The 24,363-nt window shown below is 41.0% G+C and overlaps 1 protein-coding gene across 3 annotated transcripts; it reads right to left on the bottom strand.

Moving 5' to 3' along the window:
- Positions 1–356: 356 nt before the first annotated feature.
- tmem9 (transmembrane protein 9) lies at positions 357–3,917 on the bottom strand. Of its 3 annotated transcripts, none has more exons than XM_029435351.1 (6): positions 3,795–3,917; positions 3,540–3,666; positions 2,634–2,725; positions 2,419–2,527; positions 2,030–2,161; positions 357–1,920 (listed from the first exon to the last, which is right to left on the bottom strand). In XM_029435351.1, the coding sequence occupies exons 2-6, from the start codon at positions 3,630–3,632 to the stop codon at positions 1,774–1,776; spliced, it is 573 nt and encodes a 190-aa protein (XP_029291211.1). In that variant the 5' UTR covers positions 3,633–3,666; positions 3,795–3,917; the 3' UTR covers positions 357–1,773. The 3 variants fall into 3 exon arrangements, with proteins under 3 accessions (XP_029291211.1, XP_029291213.1, XP_029291212.1); XM_029435353.1 differs by having other exon boundaries at positions 357–1,914; XM_029435352.1 differs by having other exon boundaries at positions 3,540–3,702; positions 3,795–3,870.
- Positions 3,918–24,363: the final 20,446 nt, after the last annotated feature.

Here is a 24,363-nt window from a genome sequence, read left to right as displayed (position 1 = left end):
TACTTAGACCACTGAATTGTGTAAAGGATATCAACATAAGCCATGAAAGTTTAGAACTGATAATATTATCTAGCAACCCTAAAGTTTGGATAGCGCTACATGTGATTGTGGGAATAAAACAAGTATGTTACAATAGCTTTTCAAAATGACAACATTATCTTCATCAAGACGGAGGTGAACTATTTTAAGGTTTTCCCAAAAGCTGAACACAAGTGTGAGGATTCATTTAATGATAAAGCAACGCTTGAATAATTACATGAGTGCAAGCTGAGAGCCCACATATTGTGTACTCTGTCGCCCCCTACTGTCATTTATCAACAGCTGTGTCTTCTGCAGCAAATATCCAGAGGAATGGAAACAATATTTTTGAGTTTTTTATTATTTCACATCAAGCCAAATGCACAGACATGAGGACATGAGGAGCGCAAAACTCCAGTTAGGCTGGAGATGAATATAAATATAAAACACTGATACCAGTGATGTGAAATCATAATTAAATCAATTGATCAAAAACACTTCAATGATAAAACAAAGCATAAATTAAACTTCAGTAGTTCACATTTTGCATGAGGTAATGCGAGTCAATGTGCCGCATTAAAAGGTTCCCAACACAGTAAGGGGATGCGAGGGGGAATTCACTGACACATAATGATGCACATGAGGGCCCTTCAAAGGCATCCTGATTCTGACACACATAACTGCATTATCAGCAGCTTTACTGATTTAGGACATTCTCCAGTGGCAGAGATTTGATTTCACTGAGGATGCCTTTAAAGCTCTCGTTCTCCATTTTCTCTCTTTGCATGGGAAAGCATGTTCATCTTCTACTGCAAAATACAGGACAACTAATGTGGCCTTGTGCCTTCTTTACTGAACAAACCTTTTTCCAATCCTAATTTACCTGGTAAATTCAATATAAAAGATTTAATTTATAAAAACAATTAACACTTATTAATTAATTAACAATATATATTGGTAGACATTACCATGTGTTGTGCTTTACGAGCTGTAAACTGCTAACATTTAAGAGCTATGTTTTGCACTGGAATTGGCTGTAACACATTCGCCCACACAAGGAGAGAAACTATTTCTTTAAGGTAGCAACGTCGAAGCTTTAAAATGACAAAACCCAAAATGTACAATCCTTTAATTACTTTACTAGTGCAAATGATAGTAAATATGCCCATGTTACTAAGCACAGCAACAGGGACAAATAAATAATAATACAAATGACCATAATTACTATAAGTGCTTGACAATAGCGTAGGTAGGGTACTCTTTCTTCCCAAATAGCTAAATGACCCATTCACATACATCAAGCTCACCTGTTCACAAATTCAGCTGCAAGAAAAACTGCAGAAAATTATGCCAAATTAGCAAGAAGCTAACAAGGACAACTATCACGAGGAAGCTTAATAGCTCAGTTTGGCTTCATAGAGAAAAAAGGTTCTTACTTTATCAAGACATTCAAAATCTGTTGCATTGCAAATTGCTGAAATGATCGAGAGGATTTCTAGCCGTTAACAGTTCGCAATATGCAGTTTTTTCACAACTGCAACTTAGCCTCACATGTTACATATAATAAATAAAATAAACATCTGCTTGTTAGATCGGTGGGTTTCAATTTTTCTTTGTGAAGAAATACTTATTCAGAGGTTGCAGTGTACAGCAATGACAAAGAGGTTAGTAATAGTGAAACGTGGTGACAGTATGATAGCGCTGAGCCCAGGGAAGTAACCCATTCTAAACCTGCTTAGAGTTCAGCTGTAGGCTTTAACTAAGCATCTTGTGGCGGTCAAAAACAGTCTTGCGCTGTTCCTGGACCTGCTTTTTCCAGCGCTGCTGTGCTCCCTCAACCCGCTCCAGCACCGTGTTTCCTTTAGCCTGGGCGCTGTCCACCGGCGGACGCATCTCCTGAACATGCACGCACAAAAACAAAGAATTTATAAAAAAATAAAGGACTTCAAATTTAACTGAGTTAAAAAATAAAAAGGCATGTACTTTATGGGTTATTTGTTATAATAGTTACCTCAGAGTCCTCTTCATTGTGCAGTGGCTGAGTGTATGCGTCATGTTTGCGAATAAGAGGATCAACCAGCAGCAGGAACAGCATGTAGAGCAGCAGTGCACCAACAACAGACAGGTAAATGATGATGGTTACCTGGAATAGAAAGAATGGAAAACATTTAGAAATACTAACATAGTTTAAAGTTACCACGCTGGCATCAACCCCTAACACCATTGCTTCAACAGAACTTTGCAATTAAATCTTATTATCTGTATTAGTTATTGATTATTGGGACAACCAGGTATAACATTATTATTATTATTTTTTTATCCTTAAAATGTTGATAGAAAGTCAGTTTCCCCATTTCTTCATAAGTGATGCGTAAAACCCCCCAGAGATCCCGGTAGTACCTTGATGGTGTTGCTACTTCGTTCCTCGTACTTGCACTCACACAACAGGCAGTAAGCTTCCACATCATGGCCAGGCACCGGCATGGGCTCCACTACATGGAGGCAGTTACTGTAAAACACATCAAAGTGTCAGGACGGATGGGTAATCTTTAAACATGTTTCTCTACAGGACAAAAACAAGATGGCTGAAAGTCTAAATAAAAAGTTTCTCTTACCAATCCTTCTGGGACACATTTCTGTTATATATGTGGCCAGTGAAGTTTCTGTATGGCGGGCAGATGCACTTGCAGCGAACATCCTCAAAGTTCTGTAATTGTCAAGAAAATAGGTTAATGTTGATTGTTGTAGCTGACATGTCTGTTTTCCCCATGGCATTAGTTCTTTCTTTCCCTAACACACTGGTTCCCAAAGTGGGGGGCGCAGAGCTATTGCAGGGGGGGCGCTGCAAGGTTTGAGCGCTAGACAAGTTTGTGACAGGGGTCCCAGGGGGGGGGCTCGAAAATATTCTTATCTACTGAAGGGGGGACCTGCAAAAAAAGTTTGGGAACCACTGATCTAATGTGCCAATAAGGTGCATAGAAAACTATGACAACTGACACAACGTATAGTTTAGTTTATCGACCCTCAAATAAATGTACTTTTATTTTGACCTGGAAGAAGATAAACTATTATCTAATCTATGTCAAGCAAAACCAAACGCTGCTCAAACGAATAACACCTGTAAGCTTTATAAGGTCTTACGTGTTATGTACATACACAGTACTTATATTGTTGATTACTCGCTATATCCTTGTTATATCGTCTCAATTAAGTTTAATGGTAAACAAAAAAAGATACACATATAAAGTTACTGAGGCTATAAACAAAAGAATAATAATTCACAGGATTAAATGCATTATTACACAATAACAAGACGTTTTATTCCACTGTCTCGATACTTACATTGCAGATAAATTAAAAAGGTACATTTTAGTCTCTTTAACAAAGGTTTTGTTTTATGAAAAATAGGTAAAGTGACTGACCAAAGGGGAAAGAGGACATATTGTTTACCAAACAGTTTCTGAATGTCCCTACTGAGAGTTTCTGTAAGTATGAATCATGTGTGGAGCTGCATGTCTTACCTTCGCCTGTACAAAAACAATAGCATCCAGCAGGAACCAGGTCACTACTGCTGGCACAACAAAGGTCCAGGATCCTTCTCTGCCAGGCGACATCTTCCCACCGCGGTGCAGAACCACCAGCAGCGCTCTGTCAACACAGATGCAGCGTTAGCAGCTAGCTAACCTAGCACACAAACACAAAAGGAAACACTGCGGTAACACTGGAGCTAAAGACAACCTTATGATGAAACAAAACTAGCAATGCAGGTAACTTACGTTGTAATAGTTGATGGAGTGGTTGTTGTTGTTGCTATGCATTCAGGATGTAGCTACGCACTGAAAGAAGAAGAAATGTTGGGCTTCCTTCCGGGTTGTCGTCATATGTGAGGCAAACCTGCAGCGACACCGCCACCTGCTGGACACATACAGAAACACACATTATGTTACTTTCTCCTTCTACTCCACTACATTTGATTGATGAGAGTTAAATATTGTACTTTTTATTCAGCTATGTCACATCAATAGTTTATATATATACAGGCCTACTTTACTTGTTGTGTACAAACTGTTTACACCTCTGTGTATATATTTATTCTCATTAGTGGTGGACGGAGTACTCAGATCCTTTACTTAAGTAAAAGTAGAAATACCAGTCTAAAAATATGCCATTACAAGCAACTACTGGGTAGATTTGTAGTACGTTATAGTGCTGCATCATATCATATAAGCATATCATATCTTCTTTTTATGCAAAAAGTAACTACATGTGTAAGTGTCAAATAAAAATAGTGCAGTAAAAAGGAATTATTTAATTCTGATATATACTAGAGTAGAAGTATAAAGTAGTAAGATCCTAGATTTTCATTGGCAACAACTAGTTCACTGTAATATTACATATGGTAATGAATAACTTGAATCTCTCCCCGAGTCAATAAGTTTGAGGACAAATATTGTGTCTTTAATATTATAGAGTTTAATTAAATTAAATTGTATAATACATAATAATATAACACTCACAAGGGTTGCTTCAATATGAGTACTTTTAATACTTTAGGTATATTTTGTTGATGATATTTCAGTGCTTAAACATTTTGAATGCAGGTCTTTTACTTGCCATTGAGTAGTTGTTCATTGTGGTATTGGTTCTTTTTACTTTTTACTGCCTACTGTTTTTCTCTTCTGCACATAGAAACACACTTCAAGGGATTAGTTTATGTTAAGTATGAGTATGAGCTTCTGGAGCAGCAATCTGTATAATCTTTATCAGTCACATTTATGATAACATAACATTAGTATTCTGTAGTGTTTTAAACACATGATCAGGGAATTTGTGACTATTGTGAATATTTTCCCATATCTTTCAGTCAACACTGTTTTCATGTCAAATCCTGTCTCTCTGGTGGAATTTGAAGTGTAAGCCTCAGCTTCTTGACCCAATCAATACTTCTATTTCCTGGTAATCCTGCTATCACATCTCTCTGTATAGTAAGATACTCATACCTTTAATAAGCCATAGAAATCAATGGCTCACAAATTCAGCCTGAACCACTTGAGCTTGTGGTCACAGAGATCAATTGAGACCATGTTTATTTCTCTAATGAGCTATAATATCAGTGTGAACAGCACAACCCCATCCTCTATGTAACCTCAATCATGCATCTGACCTTTGATTCTACCATTTAAAACAACTGCAATGCTGCTAACAATGCGCTTCCTGTGTACGTACGTATATACTGTATACAGAATGGAGGTATTGGGATTTCACGTTTGTAAAGGATGTGAACAAATTCAGTTTAGGATTAAAATGTGTCTTGATGGAGACTAACCGTTACTGAAACAGTCCAGGTGATATGTTCACTTTTACATAAAAGCATGAAACTTGGTACTCTTGTACAGTTTTGAGCCCTGAACGTTTTAAGAAATGGAGCCATTGCAAAAACACCTTGGGGCTATTTTATTTTTGTTATTATAATGTTGTGCATCACATCTCCTGAACCAAACATAATAACACAGAAAAGGTGATGTCTACCCCTATGTTTTGATGGCCAAGGATTACTACGATACCACATACAACAGCATAAACTGTTCAGGTGAATAGTTAATGGTGAATTCAGTGATGTCGTGAGAAGGAAGTCACAGTATCTTAGAACCAACTTTATAATATCATTTCTGTTGCATGCATGTTGTGTGGAGTTTTAGAAGCTTGATCCTGCTGTTCATTAACCCTGACAATACAGTGACTGTAAAGAGTAGAAACATATTCAATATGACCTTGAAGCAAGGATAGGCAGTGTTCTGGAACAGGCAAACCCTCATCCTGCATCTCTCCTCTGTCCCCTCTCTGTCCTAAGCCCCACCCACCAGATACCAGCACGGGTATATGTACACTCTTCATACAATAACCTGCACGAGTACCAGACATTCATTTAATACACCGTCATGATCCTCATTGTGACCCTGATGCTGTTTATAGCGGCAATTCTTTCAAAACTACCATCCTGTTTTCTCTTTGAACTTGTGGCCCTGTAAAGCCTTTTGAGATGACATACTGTGATTTGAGACTCTAGCTAGCTACACAGCCGCAGCCGCGAGCCTTTGGCTACGGTTAGCAGAAGGATTAACTTTTACCAGCATTTCTCTTTTTCAAGTATAATTTGTGGTTCAGGAGATGTGATGCAAAACTCATAATTATGGCATAAAGTAAAACAGGCGCCATGAGGGTTTTTTGTGATGGCTTCATTTCTGAAAATGTTCAGAATCTGTTTACTAAGTTTCATGCTTTTATATAAAAGAAGTGAACATCATTTTCATAATACATACATTTACTTAAGTACTGTACTTAAGTACACTTTTGAGGTACTTTTACTCTACTACATTTATTATTACAAAATATAAGCAACAAATATTTTGTCATGTCTTATTATAGGTTAAGATAAAACTTTATTAATCCTGTGGTGAAATTCACGAGATACCCAAGAGTATACGTTAGTCAGTATACCTTTACCATCCGCAACATTAAAGCCTTAACAAGCACACTGTTTGTGCACAAGCCTGTAGAATACATTACATACTTAAATTATAATGGTCATGTTCTTTCATTCAATAATCCATAATACTGTCTTTTAGAAGCCATAATGCATGTATCATAAACCAGTTCATAAGCTCCCTTCAGTTTATGACTTTAGTGAGCCCTCTACATGTATTTTCGTTCTCTCAGTCCTGTCATTGTAAGCCACTTAGTTCTCTGTCCTCTCTGATGCCTGGCTGCCCTTTACACCCTTAGGCCAATTACAGCATAAATGATAGTGGCCAGAGCTCAGTGCCAGGTCCCATTATCGGTTCAGAGTTCTCATGAAGAAGAAAAAAGGTGATTCATTTCTTTTTTAGGTAGACGTAACTAATATTATTCATTTGAGACAGAAAGGAAATCTAGTTACATTATGTAAAATAGTTTATTTGCTCGAAACAAAACTGCAATTGATGCAGACAGATACAAATGTTTTGACAAACGATGTGGGCAGTGGACTGCTTACACAACCTGACTATAAAACAGCAAAGGAAAATGATCCATAATAGAAACACTGCAGAGAAATCCACCTAATAAACAAGCTCAGAAGATGTCAAGTTCTCTTATTTGTCAAGATATCGGATGTTATTAACTGAATCACATTATTCAAAGCATTAATTTCCATGGGACTGAAAACAGTGGGCAGTTTGCCCACTAGGAGATGCTATAAGGCCCAAGGCAAAGCAAACTGAATCCAGAACAGCACACTGTTAGACATTTGTTGTATTTCTGTGGAAACTTAGTTAAGTTAGCGCAATAGCCCGTTTAAAGTAGCTTTACTTTAAAGAGAAATGGACCATGACAAGTTCAAAGACTACTTTAAATATAGAATATCTCTAATGATTCACAAAACAACACAAAACAAGATTGAATATGTTGTGAAATCCACCGGTGTAGCTACATAAAAAGCACATACAAACCAAATGGATGTTTGTATAATTGAACTGCATTGTATTAATGGCAGGTCTGCAGCATTACAGAATACTAAGAGGCTGAACAGCTTTGTGAATGATTGTTGATCTATATTGTAGCTACAATTATATGTGGTATGTAGCTACTGAAATAAGATACCTGTGTCTGTCCTTATTCTCCCACTTTCAATACACTCCTCAACCTTTCAGCATTGTTCTTTTTGACCTTTATCACATCATCTGCAGTGTATTTTTTGCTCTCCACCCTTCCTGTGTATCTTGCTTTTGTAGAGAACACTGTTTGAATAACAAGACTATCTCGTAAGTGTAAACTCTCCTCTTGGCTGAGGTGATGCATTGTGTGCAGCAGGACTATTCTAATAGACACACATGGTAATTACAGTAGTGGGAGGCAGCAGACAGTGGTGGTCCAGGGACAGCACAAAACTATAAATCACAACTCCTGGTTCCGCCCTCCTGAGCGTAGCCGATCACGCTCAACCAAAAAGCAATTCTGCCAACATGTGTTTGCACATTTGTCTTCATCAGTCGCTGGCTTGTTTTGGGACCCTGCGACTGAATTTTTCTTACCGTGGTAATCAAACACGGACTACTTCTTAAGTGTTTGAGTTAAATACGCTATATCAGCTCAACAATTAGCCACACTTGAGATGTAGCGGCCATAATTATTCCACATAGGCAAAAAGCAGCAACATGAAAGGGTGAAGATGGTATTCTGTTTACTGTGAACATTATGAAGGAAAACAAACAAACACAAGATTGAAACCACAAAATACATAAATAAATATAACCTGTGGAACCTTCTCTTTGGGTATTGTTTTTAAAGGTGAGACGCTTCCAGGATAAGTGTCTAAATCAAAGAGGTGGCAATAGCAAAGGTGTGAGAAAAGTAGGCAGTGATGGTGATTCAGAGTACAGTGTGTGTCCTCTCCTGCTTTATCCATACGGACAGCTGCCTGTCAGCCAGCTGAGCCCATGCAGGGATGAGGTGTCTGCTGAGGAGCTGTTGTCAGCAAGGTGAGAGCAGAACCCAGCTACGCTGAGCGGAGCTGAAATGGATGCAGAGGAGAGCGCGTCTCCTGCCTCTGAGGGACACAGATTTTCAGCAAGGAAACAGACTGCTGGAGCAGGAGACTCAGCCAGACAGAACATGAAAGCCAAGAGCGCCCATGACACATGATGGACACAAACGCAGGGAGAGAAGCTGCCTCCTCTTCCTCCCCATTTCCCTGCTGCTCGCTATCCCTCTCCTTTAGCAGCGCTGCACAGAAACAAGACCCCTGAAGAAAAGGGGGAAAGACAGATAATGCTTGAATCTCAGTGGTTCCCAGTTGAACCCTAGCCCCCTGTAATGTGTGGTCTTTGATGTTGCCAAAAATGTTTAGAGAGATGCAGGGATGCTTCAAAGAAAGCTATAGGCCAATCATTGGATTGTGGCATGTTGTTAGGAAGAAAACCCCCAGAAAACTGCCAGAAATCCACATGCATCTTTCAAGAAAGACCAGGGGTCGGGCAGGAAGACAGCTGAAAACAATAGCGAGAAATGAAAGGTGACATGAATTGAAAGGTAGATAAATAGCTGCAGGGGAGGAAGGAAGTTTGTTGTTGGTGGAAAAGGATGCGATGCAGGCTTTGGTCTCGGAAAAGCTGCCAGGTTTAACAAGGCTTGGCAGGCCAGTCAATAAGCTGTCAGCCATTAATGTCCACATTTCAGTGACACCAGCGCCCAGTGTACGACCGATTTATACATCCTGTGATGCAGAAAATCCTTAAAGACAGCGAGCAAAACAAAACAGATGCATGTTTGTTACGTATGTCTCACCAAAACTTACTCATATAAAAATCATATGTGACACTTCTTTCTATGTCAGCTGGCTCAAAGAATAAGGGGAAACAAGCTAAGCGGTCAAAGGTCACCTGGAGTCAGAGGTTTGTCTGGCAAAACAATGACAGATAAGATAAGCGTTGTCAAGTCTTATCCTTCTGAGAGGGACCTCAGTTTCTATTGTCTGTGGTGGGGAAAGAGGTCGTTATGTAGTAGAGGGGCTTTCCCCTAATGGATCCCTCATAAATTGCAGTGATCTAGTCGACGCCTCCCCCTTACTCTATCTCCAGCTATTCCTTGTTGTGGCAGTTTGTTGTCCACCTGCTCCAGCTGCAGGCCACATCTGCAGGCATGATGGGTTTCGTCTGCAGGGCCTCCTCTTCCAAATGCCACTGTGACTCACCTTCCACTGTTTTGGCATTTCCTACAATCTAACCTGGCAGTTCAGTGGTGTGCCACAATGGACTAGCACACACACAAACCTAAATAATAGTATCCTTAAGACATATAGTACACACAGCCGACCCACAAACCATCTTCTACAGACAATGGAAATACTGTGTGGTGCTTTGTCTCTCCGAAACCACAAGTGGCTTGCGGTGAATCAGATGTAAACAGGGGGATCTGAGACCAAACTTGTCATCTCACAGCTTCAGAAATCAATAGAGCCCCATGTTCTCGGCACGTGTGGAGGGAGCTTGGGCTGACTGGGCTTGAAAAGTAGGCAGGGAAGCAGAAAGAGAAGGAAAGAAGGAACGAATGGAGAACAAGAGAGGAAGAGACATGAGACTAAATAAATAAAAATAAATGTTCTTATGTTTCTCTATTTTTCCAGAATTTTGGTTCGTCATCTTTGAGATTTCCGTCTCCCCCTATTGGAAGAGAAGTGTTAATCATTTTGTTTGTGGAGCTTACAGCCTTGAATCATTTCATCAATAAATATCACCAACAATGTGTCTTCCCAAAAATAGCATTCCTATTACTGTGGAAACATAGTTTCAAGTCTTTTTTCAATGATGTGAGCATCACATTTCTCACAGCATATATCTTATATATCACAATCATCACACCTCTAGACACACGTGCTGCTTTATTGACCAGTCACTCTCCGTGTCTCTTATTGCTATCAGTAATTCAGTGCATTTTTTTACCAACCTAATTCAAAGAATTTCCTGCACCAAATGAATTCCCATTATCTCTCCCACTGCTGTGCACCTAGCAAAGCTACCCCACCGTGTTTAATACCTTTTATCGTATCTCGCTCTGTCTCTGGACTTTATCAATAGGCTCTCTCTTAAAAGAGAAGTGAAGAGGCATTTTAACAGACCTGAGTAAAGCAAGAAACAGGGACTATGAAAAGTCTAGGCAAGCAGAGCGAGAGAGGAGGTTTAGAGAGAGGGAGAGGGAGAGAGAGAGAGAGAGAGAGAGAGAGAGAGAGAGAGAGAGAGAGAGAAAGAAGGAAAGAAAGAAAGAAAAGGGAAAAGACAGAAACCATGAGAAGGTGGGGTTAGAGGGAGACGCTCCACTGCCTGGCTGACAAACAGAGGGTCCCTCCAGAGCCAGGCAGATGAGAAGGAGAGGAGGAGAAAGGGAGAGGGGTGAGAGAGAAGGAGGGGAGTTTGATGTGGGCAGTCAACCCCACCACCCTCCAACAGCCTTCCCTCTCTTCCTCCACCCCCCAGCAGAAAATCTATGCCGGCTTTCTTAGTATTCCTCCCATCTCGTGTGAAGGCTCTGCGGAGGGGAGAGCAGACAAGTGGACTGCTAGTGAGGCCCTGGCCAGCCGTGTGTGATTCTGGGAGTTTTTTTCCCTTCTTCCTTTTTAGGATGGGATGTTTGCTCAGGGCTGACAGGACAGACAGAGCGCCCAGCCACTTGAAAACCTCCACTAGGGACTTGAACTGGACACATCTTCCCTTTCCGCTCCCCTCCTTTTAAAAAACAAAACACAAAACCTGTAGATCAACGGGTCTACTGTATGGACCGCCTATTTTCAGACTGGACCTGAGAGTACTGATGACCAGGTGACCACCAGGTGATTAAGATGTCTTCTTGATGGAGGCTGAAGTATTAATTCTTTGTATTTGCTGCACAATTACTCGAATATTAATCGCAATCGTTGACTTCCCACAATTAAATGAAGATGATCGCCTGCGATGTTAATGTCTAAAATGTGTGCTCCGCTCGTAAAAAAACTCTGCTGCAAAACAAAATGACTTACAGCCAGCCACCAGCCAGTGGTTGAGATGTTTTGGCTTCACTTTTGCATACATGTGCAAACTTCACTTGAACAACTTTCCTGAATGCAGTCCAGAGTAGAAAAGCAACATACTGTATTTTACTTAATTTCCGGGGGGGATTCAACTTTTTTTAAACCCTGTTGACCCACAACAGGCCAAACAGGTAACAGGTGATACATATATTACATGAAAATCAGCTGCATGAGCAACATTGTTAGCCTTAACAGCACGTGTGGCACCTAGCTAGCCCAATATCATTCTCCTGGAGAGCCGACGAGACACACAGATTTAGATGTACGCAAGTTCAAGAGCTGCAGTTCTAGACTAATGCACAAGTTTAGCATGTAAAGATACAGATGAGAGATATTCAAAGATATGGTGGAGTAATGACGTCCTGAACATATAATCAAACCCCTCCTCCTTACTCTGTTGAGTGCTAACAAGGTTTCATGGAATAAGTTAAGCCGAGTCTTGGATGTACCAGATCCAATACTCAGGTTTGCCAACACCCTACATAACCATATTTAACATTGCTCAATCTATTCAACCCACTGGACTGCCATCCAATGGCATACAGATCTACTGTATATACAGTCAGGTAGGATGTTGGTCAATTACCTCAGAGTCCCTTGCCACTAAGTCCCGAAACCCACCCAAAGCCTGTGGACTGTGCCGCCCCTCTCTCCGAGCACTCCTGCATCACCTGCTTTGTTGGGTGGTTTTCCCCATGTCCCTTCAGGTTTAGCCAGTATTTTTCCAGATGCTGCCTATGGCGTGACCTCAATGGCATTACCCCAGTTTCCACCTGTGAAGTGAACCACATGCTGCCGACGCCCACACATCTCCTACACATAACTAGTGCATTAGCTTGGACTTTGTCCAACTCAGACGTCACTGATGTTGATGCTAACCGATATGCTATGCTACCATATTCCAGTCTTGACCTGATCAGAGAAACATAAATATGGTTTAGTGATGCTGTGTCCGCTCCCCACTCTATTCCTGTCAAGCACCTCATTACATTTATTCATTTTCCATGACTTTTTTAATGTGAACCCACCATGTTAATCTGGAATCAAAGTGAACCAGAAACCGAAAATATTTAACTCTGTCCAAATTATTCACAAAGATTTTTAACTGGATGTCCTCCCCAATTTTCCTCTTTGTAACAAACACAGTCTTTGTCTGTTTTACAGAGAATTTAAAGCCTTAGCATTTTCTGCTCTTGTTTTTTCTCTACCTTTGACTTCTTCATCTGACAAATAGTGAGAACTGTGAAAGGTGTTTCCCAAGTGCCCCAATTTCTCTTTATTGGATACTGCAGTTTAATCTCCATTTATTAGGATTAGAAATCTCCACTCCCGTGTATCACTTTCCCATATTTCCCCTTAACGTGTAGCTCTAGCTCAGGGGTCGGGAACCTTTTTGGCTGGGAGAGCCATAAAAGCCACATATTTTTTTAATGTATTTCCTTGAGAGCCATATATTTAATAGATTTGAATGCAACTTTATGCGTGCATTTTTTAAGAATAACACTTCTCCGAGTACTAATAGCAGTATCAGTGTTTCATTGAACACGTGCTCTTTTATTAAATAAACTAAACGCTTACTTTATTTATCTCATTTATGTGCACGTTTCAGTGTTTACTGCACGGGTGTCAAACTCAAGGCAATTATATCCGGCCCGCGAGAAAATATCATATGTCTGTCATAACTGGCCCGCCAGTTTTGGTATAATCAATGCATGGCACAACCACGGGAAAAGACATTCGAGGAAGTAACTAAATATGTGAATGGAATGAAAGTTTTTGGAAAGCAAAGGGAAACACACGACAGATCTCTGGGACGATGTGAGCTGGACTGTTTGTGCGACATAACGAAGCATCTCGCTGTTAAACCTGCAGCTTCAGGGCCGTGTGATCACAGACATGTGTGATGCCGAGCTGCCTGTGGCAGACTCTGATGCAGCAGGAAACTTTGGTCACTACGTGTTTCCAAACACTGACAAACCATCTCCACCGCTGTGTTCCCGACAGCATTCTGCTGATCAACTGAGAGCATTTGCCGACTTTGCAGCTCAGATATTTAAATTGAACTGCTCAGCAACCCGTCTGCAGTTGACTTAAATATGTTCCATATCTTTTTGCACTTTATCCAATATGTGTATCCTGTTCAATAAATGTGGACCGTGTTTGGCCCTCGACGTAGTCCCAGTTTTTAATGTTGGCCCTCTGTGATTGAGTTTGACACCCCCAGTCTACTGCTTGCTTTGTGCAGTTTCTCCTCTGCTCGGTTTCGCGACGGGCGGGGCTCCGCCCCCTATGCACACACGTGTGAACACACCTTCACCTACAGCCAGAGACGGAGCGGAGGAAAGGAGAGGGGAGAACTAAAAACAAATCCGCTGCTAAATGTTTTACTTTAAAATGACACAATATAATTGTTTATTACCTTGTTAATCATGTTAAATGTCAGCTCAAAATTGTCTGCGAGCCATATTGCGTTATCGAAAGAGCCATATATGGCTCGCGAGCCATATGTTCCCGACCCCTGCTCTAGCTGATCCTCAGGGTGGAGAACATGAGATGGATCTGAGATAATGTTTTGGGCTGGTTTTGATTGGCTATTGGGATGTTTTTGTCACACAGATCTGGCAACCCTTTCCATGCATCTCAGCTAGTCTGCAAGCCTATAGGTCATTAACCACATCACACAGCAAATTACCAGATTAGCAGCTGCACATGACTCATAGGTCACACAACACAATCATCACATGTTCATGGATACATTATAACCTTCAAGATTATCCTGTCTGGTTTTGGTAGAGGTACATAGAGTATTTATACTATTTATTTATCTGCTAATGTAGCTAACATTGCATGCTAAAGTGACAGATATGGAGCTATCCATAATCTACAGTTTGCAGTTCTAAACATCTCTAGACGAAGTTGCATCTCCTGGATCAACTCTTGTTGTTCAGTGTTAAGTGAACATCAACTCACAACAAACTCTTAACCTTAATGTAACTCCAGAAAGATTGTGTGACAAAAGAAAGTTTGTCAGGCAGACAAGCAAAACTATCAACCTAATTTAAGTAATATAATACTAATGTAAGCTTCAACTACCCTGATTACACCTTCAGCAGTTACAGTGAGCTGTATCAGGCCAAGAGCAAGTTTTCATCTCAACAGTCTTTATACATTTAAGCAGTCATCACATTAATCAGTATTTCATTGGCTTGGTGTTAGTTGTGCTGTCTGTCCATGTGATGCACCCACAATATCTGTATAACCTTATATGTTGACCCCCTAGAAGAGGTCAATTTGACCATGTCAGGGTGTTTTGTAAAGAACAGATGAACACTGCTTTAATTGTCCCCTTATACTATTAAAATGAGCTGCAAACTAAAGTGTGCCTCTCTGATGGCAATTGTCAAGTAACTAATCTTGAGAGACTAACGCTGCGGTTTATTACCAATACCTACAGAATGACCACAATAGGCCCACATTGTGTTTTATCAAAATGAGCAAATGTTAAAATGCCAAAACATTAAACTAAGAGGGAGAACATGGTAAACATTACACCTGCTTTGCATCAGTATGTTAACATTGTTGCTGTGAGCATGTTAGCATGCTGACATTAGCATTTTGCTCAAATGGCTGTAGGCTACAAAACAATACCTCGGACAAAAAGAAAGGCGATGGAAAGGTTCACAGTGACCAAGTCTGATGCTTCACCACATTGATATTTTTGTATATATATGGTATTTATGGAAAACGATGGGTGCCCGGAATGTCCCAAATGGATCCAAAATCTTTAGAAAATGGTCGGCAATATTATAAAATAAGCAATTTGCAGGTTTTGGGGGTAAACATGTAAAGCCACTCGTAAAGTCCTTAGAAGTTTCTCCTTCGAATCTCCAGACCACAGTCCACAGTCGACCACAGTCGAAACTTTAGGTGAAATTACTGACAAAATGTCTGCTCTGCAACTACTGTCAATGCACCCTTCAGTTTTCAGTTTGGCACACAATATCCAAGCAGCTCACACACAGTAAACCATAGTTCTCTGACAAAATGACAGTGTTATTGATCACCTGTGTAACTATAATCTCCATTACCACTGCTGCATCATGGCTGCTAAACCACAGACACACAAAGCTTTGTTGTCCTTAACATTCCTCTTCCAAAGTACCCCGTTTCTCTGTCACCTTGAGCCTGGTTCGTCATGCTTGTGTGATCGCTCTAAAGGTCACAGCTTGTAGCTACTGTCATTAGCTGTCACTCTTCCACACTTCCTCCCGCTCCCTGCCTCTCTCCTCCTTCAAGTCGCTCTCTGTCACGCGCTTCTTTCTTCTCTAGAACACAGATCAAAGTGCCATCTTTAGCTGGACTTTGAAGGTTAAGAGAAGTGAGAAGCGATCCCAATGCAGAATGAGCCCAATATGTGTCTGCGTGCATGTGTGTTCTGATGTGCAGATGTGCAGCAAGTAGATCAAGGTTTCTCTCCTGGAAGCACAGTATCTTTAGGTGTTACTGCGTATCAGACAGTATGCCTGTTGCAATTACAGTTTTGTTTGAGACAGAGAGCCTACAGCTATCTGAGGATCCACTGCCTGAGGGGAAAGGAGGAGAAGAAATATGTTTTTCGGCACTTCAACAGCAGCTAATCAAGGTCTAATATTTGGAATAGCAGTTAGAGCATATATTAATTGTATTTTTCATCCGGTACATGGAGAACAGTAGCAGAACACTGTTTTCTGAATACAAACACAGAGTTTAATGAACATAATTCAGCTTGAGCACGCCTATGAATGGAAATCCAACTGACAATATGAAACAGCAACGATACTGAAGTGTCTTACATTCCACCACACACAGTGTGACCGCATGTGGTTAATTGAAACATGTTTGAGTGAGAGGAAGGAGACAAGGAGGAGAATAAGTAAAGAGACAGCAAACACAGGTGTGGCGTTTTATCTGTTGGGGAGGTGAGGGGCAATCACGGCAAATTTTAATCAGTTCAGATCAATTATTCATGGTCAGGGGCCTAGCGAGCTGATTTCCAAAATGCCCCTTCTCTCTCTCTCTCTCTCTCTCTCTCTCTCTCTCTCTCTCTCTCTCTCTCTCTCTCTCTCTCTCTCTCTCGCTCTCTCGCTCTCTCTGACAGCCCTGTATGAATTATTCAAACTGCATTTACACAAAGAACTCCATCTCTGATACCTGATCAGTCAGTTAGAAATATTATGCAACAGGGAATGTCAATTAGAAATGGGAAAATGGGTCTCCTGGTATGTGAACAATAGAAAGAAAAACAAAGCCACTCAGGGAGAAGCATAACACACACCATGAAAATTCTTAAAAAAAAACTACTTCCTGGTTTTGGAAGATTATTATTCAGAGAGAGAGAGAGGAGTTCTCAGCTTTAATAGGTTTAACCAAAGTCAATATGGTCCCTGTGCCGTGTGTCCACTATTCATTCATTAGTTTATCTATTCACTAAGTGAACTCCACCAATAATGTGGACTACATCAGACCAGAGACTCAACCCTACATGATCAAGCTTTAAGCATTTCCCATTTCTGCTCATTCTGAATGATGCCGCCTCATTTTCATCCTCACCAAATCAACTTTGTCCCTTTGCAGTTAATTCACTGGCTGCCACAAGCTGTTTGTAGTTAGATTAAAAACCTGGTGCGGGTTTAAATCCCACACTGAACCTCAAGGTCAGGGCTACACACACCGGTCACTGCCAGACATTTAGCTCTCTGTTCCTCAGTCATTTTTACACATGGTCACCACTCTCCCCTGCTGGGTCCCAGAAGGTGGAATGACCTTCCCTCTCTGGTCTAAAAAGCAGAGTCACACCCTGTCGTCCGTCATTTACTGAAAACTCATGTTTCAAGCTTCTCCATATCCCCACAGAATAATTTCTTTCCTGTACAAATAACTGCTTTTATCTCACTTCTTAGCTCTTATGTTGTTTTTGTTTTCCCTCTAACAGATTCTCACAGTATCTTGGCTCTTTAGACAGTACTGTCAGGGCACATTGGTCCTGATGCTTGCTTTTATTGTAATAAAGTCGGTAAAGGAAGTTTGCTCTGGATGGGCCAATTCTTATTTTATTTGAATTTTGAATTTTTTAGCCTTTATTTATTATTATTATACAGGTAAAACATCTCATTGAGACACAGGGTCTCATTTTCAAGAGAGACCTGATCAAATGGCAACAGCACCATACAAGTTACAGACTTACAGGACACTAAACACAATTGCTTCAGTTGTAAGTGAAAATAAAACTGCACTACAGTCATGCTATCGGCTCTGAGAGGCTGTGAGCTAAATAGCATGGACAGATGCTCACAATGGCAACGCTAACATGCTGATGTTAAGCAGGTATAATGTATACCGTGTTCACCATCTTATTTTAGCTTGTTAGCATTTGCTAATTAGCACTAAACACAAAGTACATCTGAGGCTGATTAGATCATTAATTTTGCAGGTATTTAGTCATAAACCTTAAAGGTCATTAGCAATCAAAAAGTATGACATATTAGCCTATGGGGGACATAAATATCTAAACCAAACTTCATAGCAATCCACCCAATACTTTTCGATACATTTTACTCAAAACCACAACTTCATGACGGCGATAGAGAAAAAGTCAAGGGATCCCCATGGTCAGTAGGAGGCATGGTCTTGAATCCATGAATGTCTCTACAAAATGTTTTGCCAATACATCCAATAGATGATGAGCTATTTCACAGAATAAGTGAAAGCTTTGACCAGAGGGTGGCACTAGATAAGAAGTCAGGGGATCACCAAAGTCATTATGATATCCTGGGGACCTTGGATATGTGTACTACTGTGAATTCCATTGCAATCCTTTCAAAAGTTGTTGCCATATTTCAGTCTGATCCAAAGTGGTGGACCGATCAGCCAACTAACTGACCGACAGACCTGCATAGCAATCTATAGAGCAATTCAGCTAGCATGGCTAAAAAAGCACAACAAAACCCTGTAGTGAACACTACAGTCAGCATACATGCTGCGTCATTACAGTATACCCGAAAAGTCAGTCTGACAACTTACGAGTACAAGGACAGAGGAGGTAGAGGGATGAGTGTACGGGAGAGAAGGTGTGGTCAGGCAGGGAAAGGCAGATAAATAGACAGCAGGAGAAATGAGAAAGTGTAATTCTTGCTCGGCACAATTTATCATGCCGTGCCTGACAGCTACCAACCATAAGTCACCAAATAATCACTCTCAATAATTCAGAGGGATCTCTTGTGTCCTCCCTTCCCCTCTGCCTGCCCTTGTAAGGTCAAACCACATGCCCATTGACGCTCATTGTAAATGCAGTTTGACCAGACCAGGTTTGACTCGACTGACTGTATTGCTGCGATGCATGACAACAGGTTAGAGGAAGGGGTGGAGTGCTTCATTCCTCCCAGGGTTTTTTAGCGATCCTGCATCTCACTGCCTGGACTTAGAGGCTATCGCAATTGACATCTCCATGGGAACGTCCGATTGCACCACTAATACACAATTCACTGCTGTTTCCGTACATTCCAATAATATCCTCCTGCACTGTGGAGACACTCAGAATCTGCCAATGCTGTTTTTGTCTTGGATTTCTCCATTTACAGAGAGATAAGACCACAGATTGATACCACTTTGTCAGTGGATATGAATTCTGCAGGATGTAAATATATTGGATATATTACACAGATATTGGAGTAAATATTAAGTATGGGTGACTTTAGAAACACAAGTTCTTTATTGCATGATTTCTAGCCAAAATCACATGTGTGAAAGAACTGAAGGCTAATTGAACGCAGTAACTGAAGGACTTGATCATGACTGAAAAAGATTATGAGGTAGATAAATGAATCATTTTTCTAACAGCATGCGTCTTGGCTGGAATAGCTGGCGAGTCGATTCATCCTCGTCATGTTGCTGTCAAATCCCCGCTGCATACGAGTGATGACCACCCTTGTCAGACCACGCTGTCTGTCTCCCCCAGAATGATAGAAATGTAGAGTACGTCTGTACTGAAGGACGGATCAATTTCTTTCACTCTGTCCTCTACGTCTCCGTGCTTTCCCTTGTCATACCTTGAAAATCACTGTAATCTCTTCTCCCCTAAAATAGAAGATTTTGATGTTTTTTTCCATCACTATCTGACTCTTATTCCACACTTTTCGCTCTGACACCTGTCCCTGCTGTGTGTCACTTCTCCACCTTTTCTCTGCTTGTGTGTCCATCATCTCTTTTGTTGGTGACCGCTGGCTTGGGTGCGGTGTGTGTTTATTTCAAAGCATGGCACAGGAAGGGGATCGCCACCGACTTGGGGATGCTCTAAAAATGTAATTGTTTGGTTGTTCTCTGCTTTCTGACGCGGTTTATACAGCAGAGCGATGGTTTTTCTTCCCCAGTGTGGCCTTCTGCTTTGTCTGCCTGGAATCAGGAACGGTAAATAAGTGGTAATGGGAGTGAATGGGAGGGGAAGTCAGCCAACGTCTTTCTGTCATCACTTTAGAAGGTTGCGACCCTAAAGCACGGTGGCACAGAGCTGCTAAATTATTCAGGCTGTGTCTCAAGCCCTGATCTCTGGAGAAGACGGGCCTGTGATTGCTTGGAGCGGATTGACTGACATTTGCACATGAAAATCGCCTCTGTTTCCCCCAAACACCCATACTGCTCAAAGGAAACATTAGAGGGATCCTGGTTCTGTGCGATAGTGGCTCGGGTTGTGGTGGGTAGCTCTGGGTTTTGGGAGGGTTGGCGGTAGAAGAAACATTACTTTTTAAATGTGCGGCTGAACAGTAAACAATCAGACTGACTCAACTCCTGTAGAAACAAACTAGGTAAAAAGTTCTGCAGTGTGATGAAATTGCAGGTTAAGCTAAATTTTTATCCTAAAAGTGTCAATGTAATGAGCATAAATGCAGCTTGAAAATTGGAGTGGCAGAGCAGGACCTAGGGGACTAGCTGGCTCACAAATCATCTTTCTGAGTGGGGTCAAGGGCCATTTGATTGAGACATGAGCAGAAATGTGATTTCATTTATGGGAATATTTTCTCACCAATAATGCAATAATACATTGTGCATATCCCAGCATACTTATTGATTAAATGCCAGCATTTTGTGTACATAAACATTTCTGATGGCTGGGATTAATGAAAGAAGTAAGAATCAATGTGTTTCCAAAAGGCCATTGCATGCTATCTCAGTGAGTGGCGGAACATCTCTATAATGATGCATTACAGTTTACAAGGGTTATTCGTGCTGCAAGGGCTTAACTATTCTGTAATTGCAAATCGAGGTTTGTTTCATTATAATTCATTGCAATAAATCTTCAGTAAATTGTTACCAAAACAGTCTATACAACCTAAATTGTTAACTTTTATTTGGAAGATTAAAGCTGGAGAGCTTTTGATTAATCAGACTCCATCCAGAGTGCAGTTAAAGTGAGCGAGCAGGGTGTGTGTGTGTTTGAGGGAGGAGAGTGAGAACATCCCTCTGTATGCTGGACCATGTCTCTGAGCTGAAGGCGAATGGAGCTGGGGTGAGGGGTGGGAGGAGGTGGGGGTGGGGAGGTGCAGGGGATAACTGGCCCTGCTGGGAGGGAGGAGGGGGAGGAGAACACAACTAAAGAGAGGGAGGGTGGGAGAAAGGGAGACGAAGAGGGTGGAGCATCGGACAGATGACAAATTGTGATTAATAAATGTGGTTCAGGACAGCAGTGGGGAGGGTTGTTATTAATAGAGAGAATTAGAGTGGCTGTGCAACTCAATCTGCACACTGTCACTCTGCATCAGGCCCCATAATCAGAGTCTAATGAAACAGCACAGCACCAGGACGTAGACACATCCATACGCGTGCACTCTGCTTACAAATCTACTGTACAGTAAACACACATGCTCAGAGAAGTCAGGGAGAAAATAATACAGGGTGCGAGAACAATGTAACGCATGGACTAGTGGGCCTTAAAATACAAACATTTTATTCATGTTTGAATTATCTTGCTCGGAATGTGACATATTTTCTGTGATGACCTCGATTTTGTTTCCTTTACTCCACGATATATCTTACAGCAGCTTTACTCTCAAGGGTCAAACCAAACACAAGAGTCAGATGTATCTACCTTCACACATTACTATTCATACACAGACATGACCGTAAATGCAGCAATGTGGATTTCTTTTCTCCTCAACTGTACAGTTCTCGTGGATTCCCTGGTTTTAAAATTGCCCGAAATCACCTCCTTATATCCCTAACAACCTCTAAATTGATTTACAAGAGAGTAATCTCTCACAACAAAGAATGAGAGCTTGATAGCCAGATTTCTGTCAGTGTTAACTGTGGAAGACGTGAGTAGTGGTCCCCTGGGAGAGACGGCCCTACAGCAGCTACGTGCCTCTTGGGGAGGAAATGTCATCATCCCTCAGAGCTGATGCTCAGTATGTGTTGGTCACACTCCCTGCGCTGGTGTGGATTATGTGACAGTGCCTCTATCTCAAAACAAAACACAATATGTCACCTATAACTATATCTGATATGTGAGATGACTGATACTGCTGAGATTGTTCCACACATTACAACTCTGCTTGAAAGAAACATTCGGTTTGTTTTATGCTATTCATTTCTTAAATTAAAAACCTATAGAGTTTTTAAAATGTTGCTGTGAAGGACCGAGTTTAAGAATTAGTATGTCTTTAAGAAACTATCTAGACAAATCAGCCATAGCAGAAGAGAAATATAAGATGAGTAATTTGGCCATAAATAAGTTCCTCCTCCTTTCTTACTTGTTTACACAGAACAGAAGAGAGAAAAACTAGAGCTCGAATTATGCAGGCGTGTGCACAAAAGACAGAGATTTATTCTAGGTGTATCATAATATATGAAATTAATTATTAAACAAACTAATTATTCAAACAGCCCAGTACTGAGTCACCGATGGCCCTTTTTCTATTGGTGACAGTGGAGACTGTGTGAGTCAAAGTGAAGTCAGAGCAAGTGACACGCTAAAGCAGTTCGACTGAAATAAAAAAAAGACACATTTCATCAACATAATGCATAATGTTGAAATTTTAGGTGAGTGTGAATACTAAGGGGAACAAATCAAGAAGATAATAGGGAGAGGGGGAGACAGACTGCTGAAAGACATGCGCATATTTCAATATTAATCACCTCAGTAATATTTTAACAGGCTTTAAAAATCCAATCCCGAGCATATTGCCTCTGACTGTTGGCAATGATTATCTGGCCCGTGCTACTCAGGACCTCTGAGCACTGTTCTAGCGGGCCAGACTGACTGACCCTGCAAACTGGGACTGACACAGCATTTAACTCCCCGCTGCGCTGCTCAGCTGTACCAACATTTCCCAACGGAAATATCACACGCCATCGCTTCCAAAACCTTCCACGCTCTCCTCCTCGATTCAACCCATCCTTGGAAAAACACCTAAAAACTTGGTGATAATCTGCCTCTCCAAGTCCGGTGGGATCAGGTCGTTGAACCCTACATGGCCAGACAGTGGTCATCATATCTGAGGAGAGAGAGGTCAAGGAAGTGGCGGTTAATAAAAAGAGTGTCATCAATACTGTATGTAGATCTAATCTACTTTCCCCCAACGCTTCATTAAACATTAAGCTGGCAGATTGTGCCTGTCAGACAGGTGACACAAGACTCCAAGGAAATTATTATTTTAGCTAGAAATCTGCTCAAGATGTTTCTGAAATGAAGGGTGATCAGGAAACATATTTTAGTCGCCATGGCATCACATTATTTATCTACTGCCATTGCAACAGAGAGAGAATTGATAGAATAATACAAAACATGGCCTACCATTACTAATGGTGCAACAATTCTTTGTCCATGTAAAACCTATGTTTATGTATGGCGTGCATGATTGTGTGTATACCAGAGTGCAGGCATTGTATGTGTTTGGGTGTAAGGTTTTAGGTAAAGGAAAAAGAGCAGCACAATGTGTAGGGCAGGGTGTCTCACTAATGAGGCTTTATAGCTGTGGGATGCGAGTCACACACACAGAAAATGGTCTGGGGAACATTTAGTGTCTCCTCTCCATTCTTCACACATCATGCTGAGGCATCTTTTACTTAGTCACCGTCCTCTGTCTTCCCTTCCCCAGCGCACAGAAGATGAAAACATCTGCCTTCGTTTTGCAACACTTTATCAAACATTTTTCTTGCTCAGAGTTCGTCTCTAACAACAGGTGAATGTCAGGCTAACAAGACACAGATGGAAGATTTAAGTGCAGTCTACTCTGCATTTGTATCAGTTTAAATTTAAATACAGATTTGATTTTGACTCACAAATATTGGTTATAATAATGATTCGGAAATGAAAAAAACAAAAAACAGGAGTGAATGTTAGCTCTCATTATAGGTTGCCAATACATGTGAATATCCATACATATACACACAGTTGTTTTATGAGAAACAATAGAGCAAAAAAAATGCCGGCATGATGTAAAGGAGAGAGAGAGAGAGAGAGAGAGAGAGAGAGAGAGAGAGAGAGAGAGAGAGAGAGATCTAACAGGTGTCGAAGAGGACTGTCCATGGACCAAACACTGCGATAAACGATACAGTCACAGCCTATCCGGATGCGTCAGGTTGCCGTGCGTCTCTCATTTGGAATTGCGTCAAAAAGTATTCTAGCAGGTATTTGTCCGGGCTTCATTTCCTCTGAAGTAAGCGGCATTTAAACTCCATTTTCTACTTGGAAAGAAAAGAGGGGATTAAGCGCTGATTAA

This window comes from Cottoperca gobio, chromosome 7 (assembly GCF_900634415.1).
Source record: "Cottoperca gobio chromosome 7, fCotGob3.1, whole genome shotgun sequence".
In the NCBI taxonomy this organism is placed as follows: Eukaryota; Metazoa; Chordata; class Actinopteri; order Perciformes; family Bovichtidae; genus Cottoperca; species Cottoperca gobio.
Note: the sequence above shows the minus strand (reverse complement) of the source record. Positions and strands in the feature narration are given on the sequence as shown.

Excerpts from the sequence above, each read along its gene's own strand:
- tmem9 (XM_029435351.1), bottom strand. The coding sequence starts at position 3,632 with ATGTCGCCTGGCAGAGAAGGATCCTGGACCTTTGTTGTGCCAGCAGTA. Across the intron at positions 2,726-3,539 it reads TTGTTTTTGTACAGGCGAAG|AACTTTGAGGATGTTCGCTG; the intron begins GTAAGACATGCA and ends TGACAATTACAG. Across the intron at positions 2,162-2,418 it reads GAAGTAGCAACACCATCAAG|GTAACCATCATCATTTACCT; the intron begins GTACTACCGGGA and ends TTTCTATTCCAG.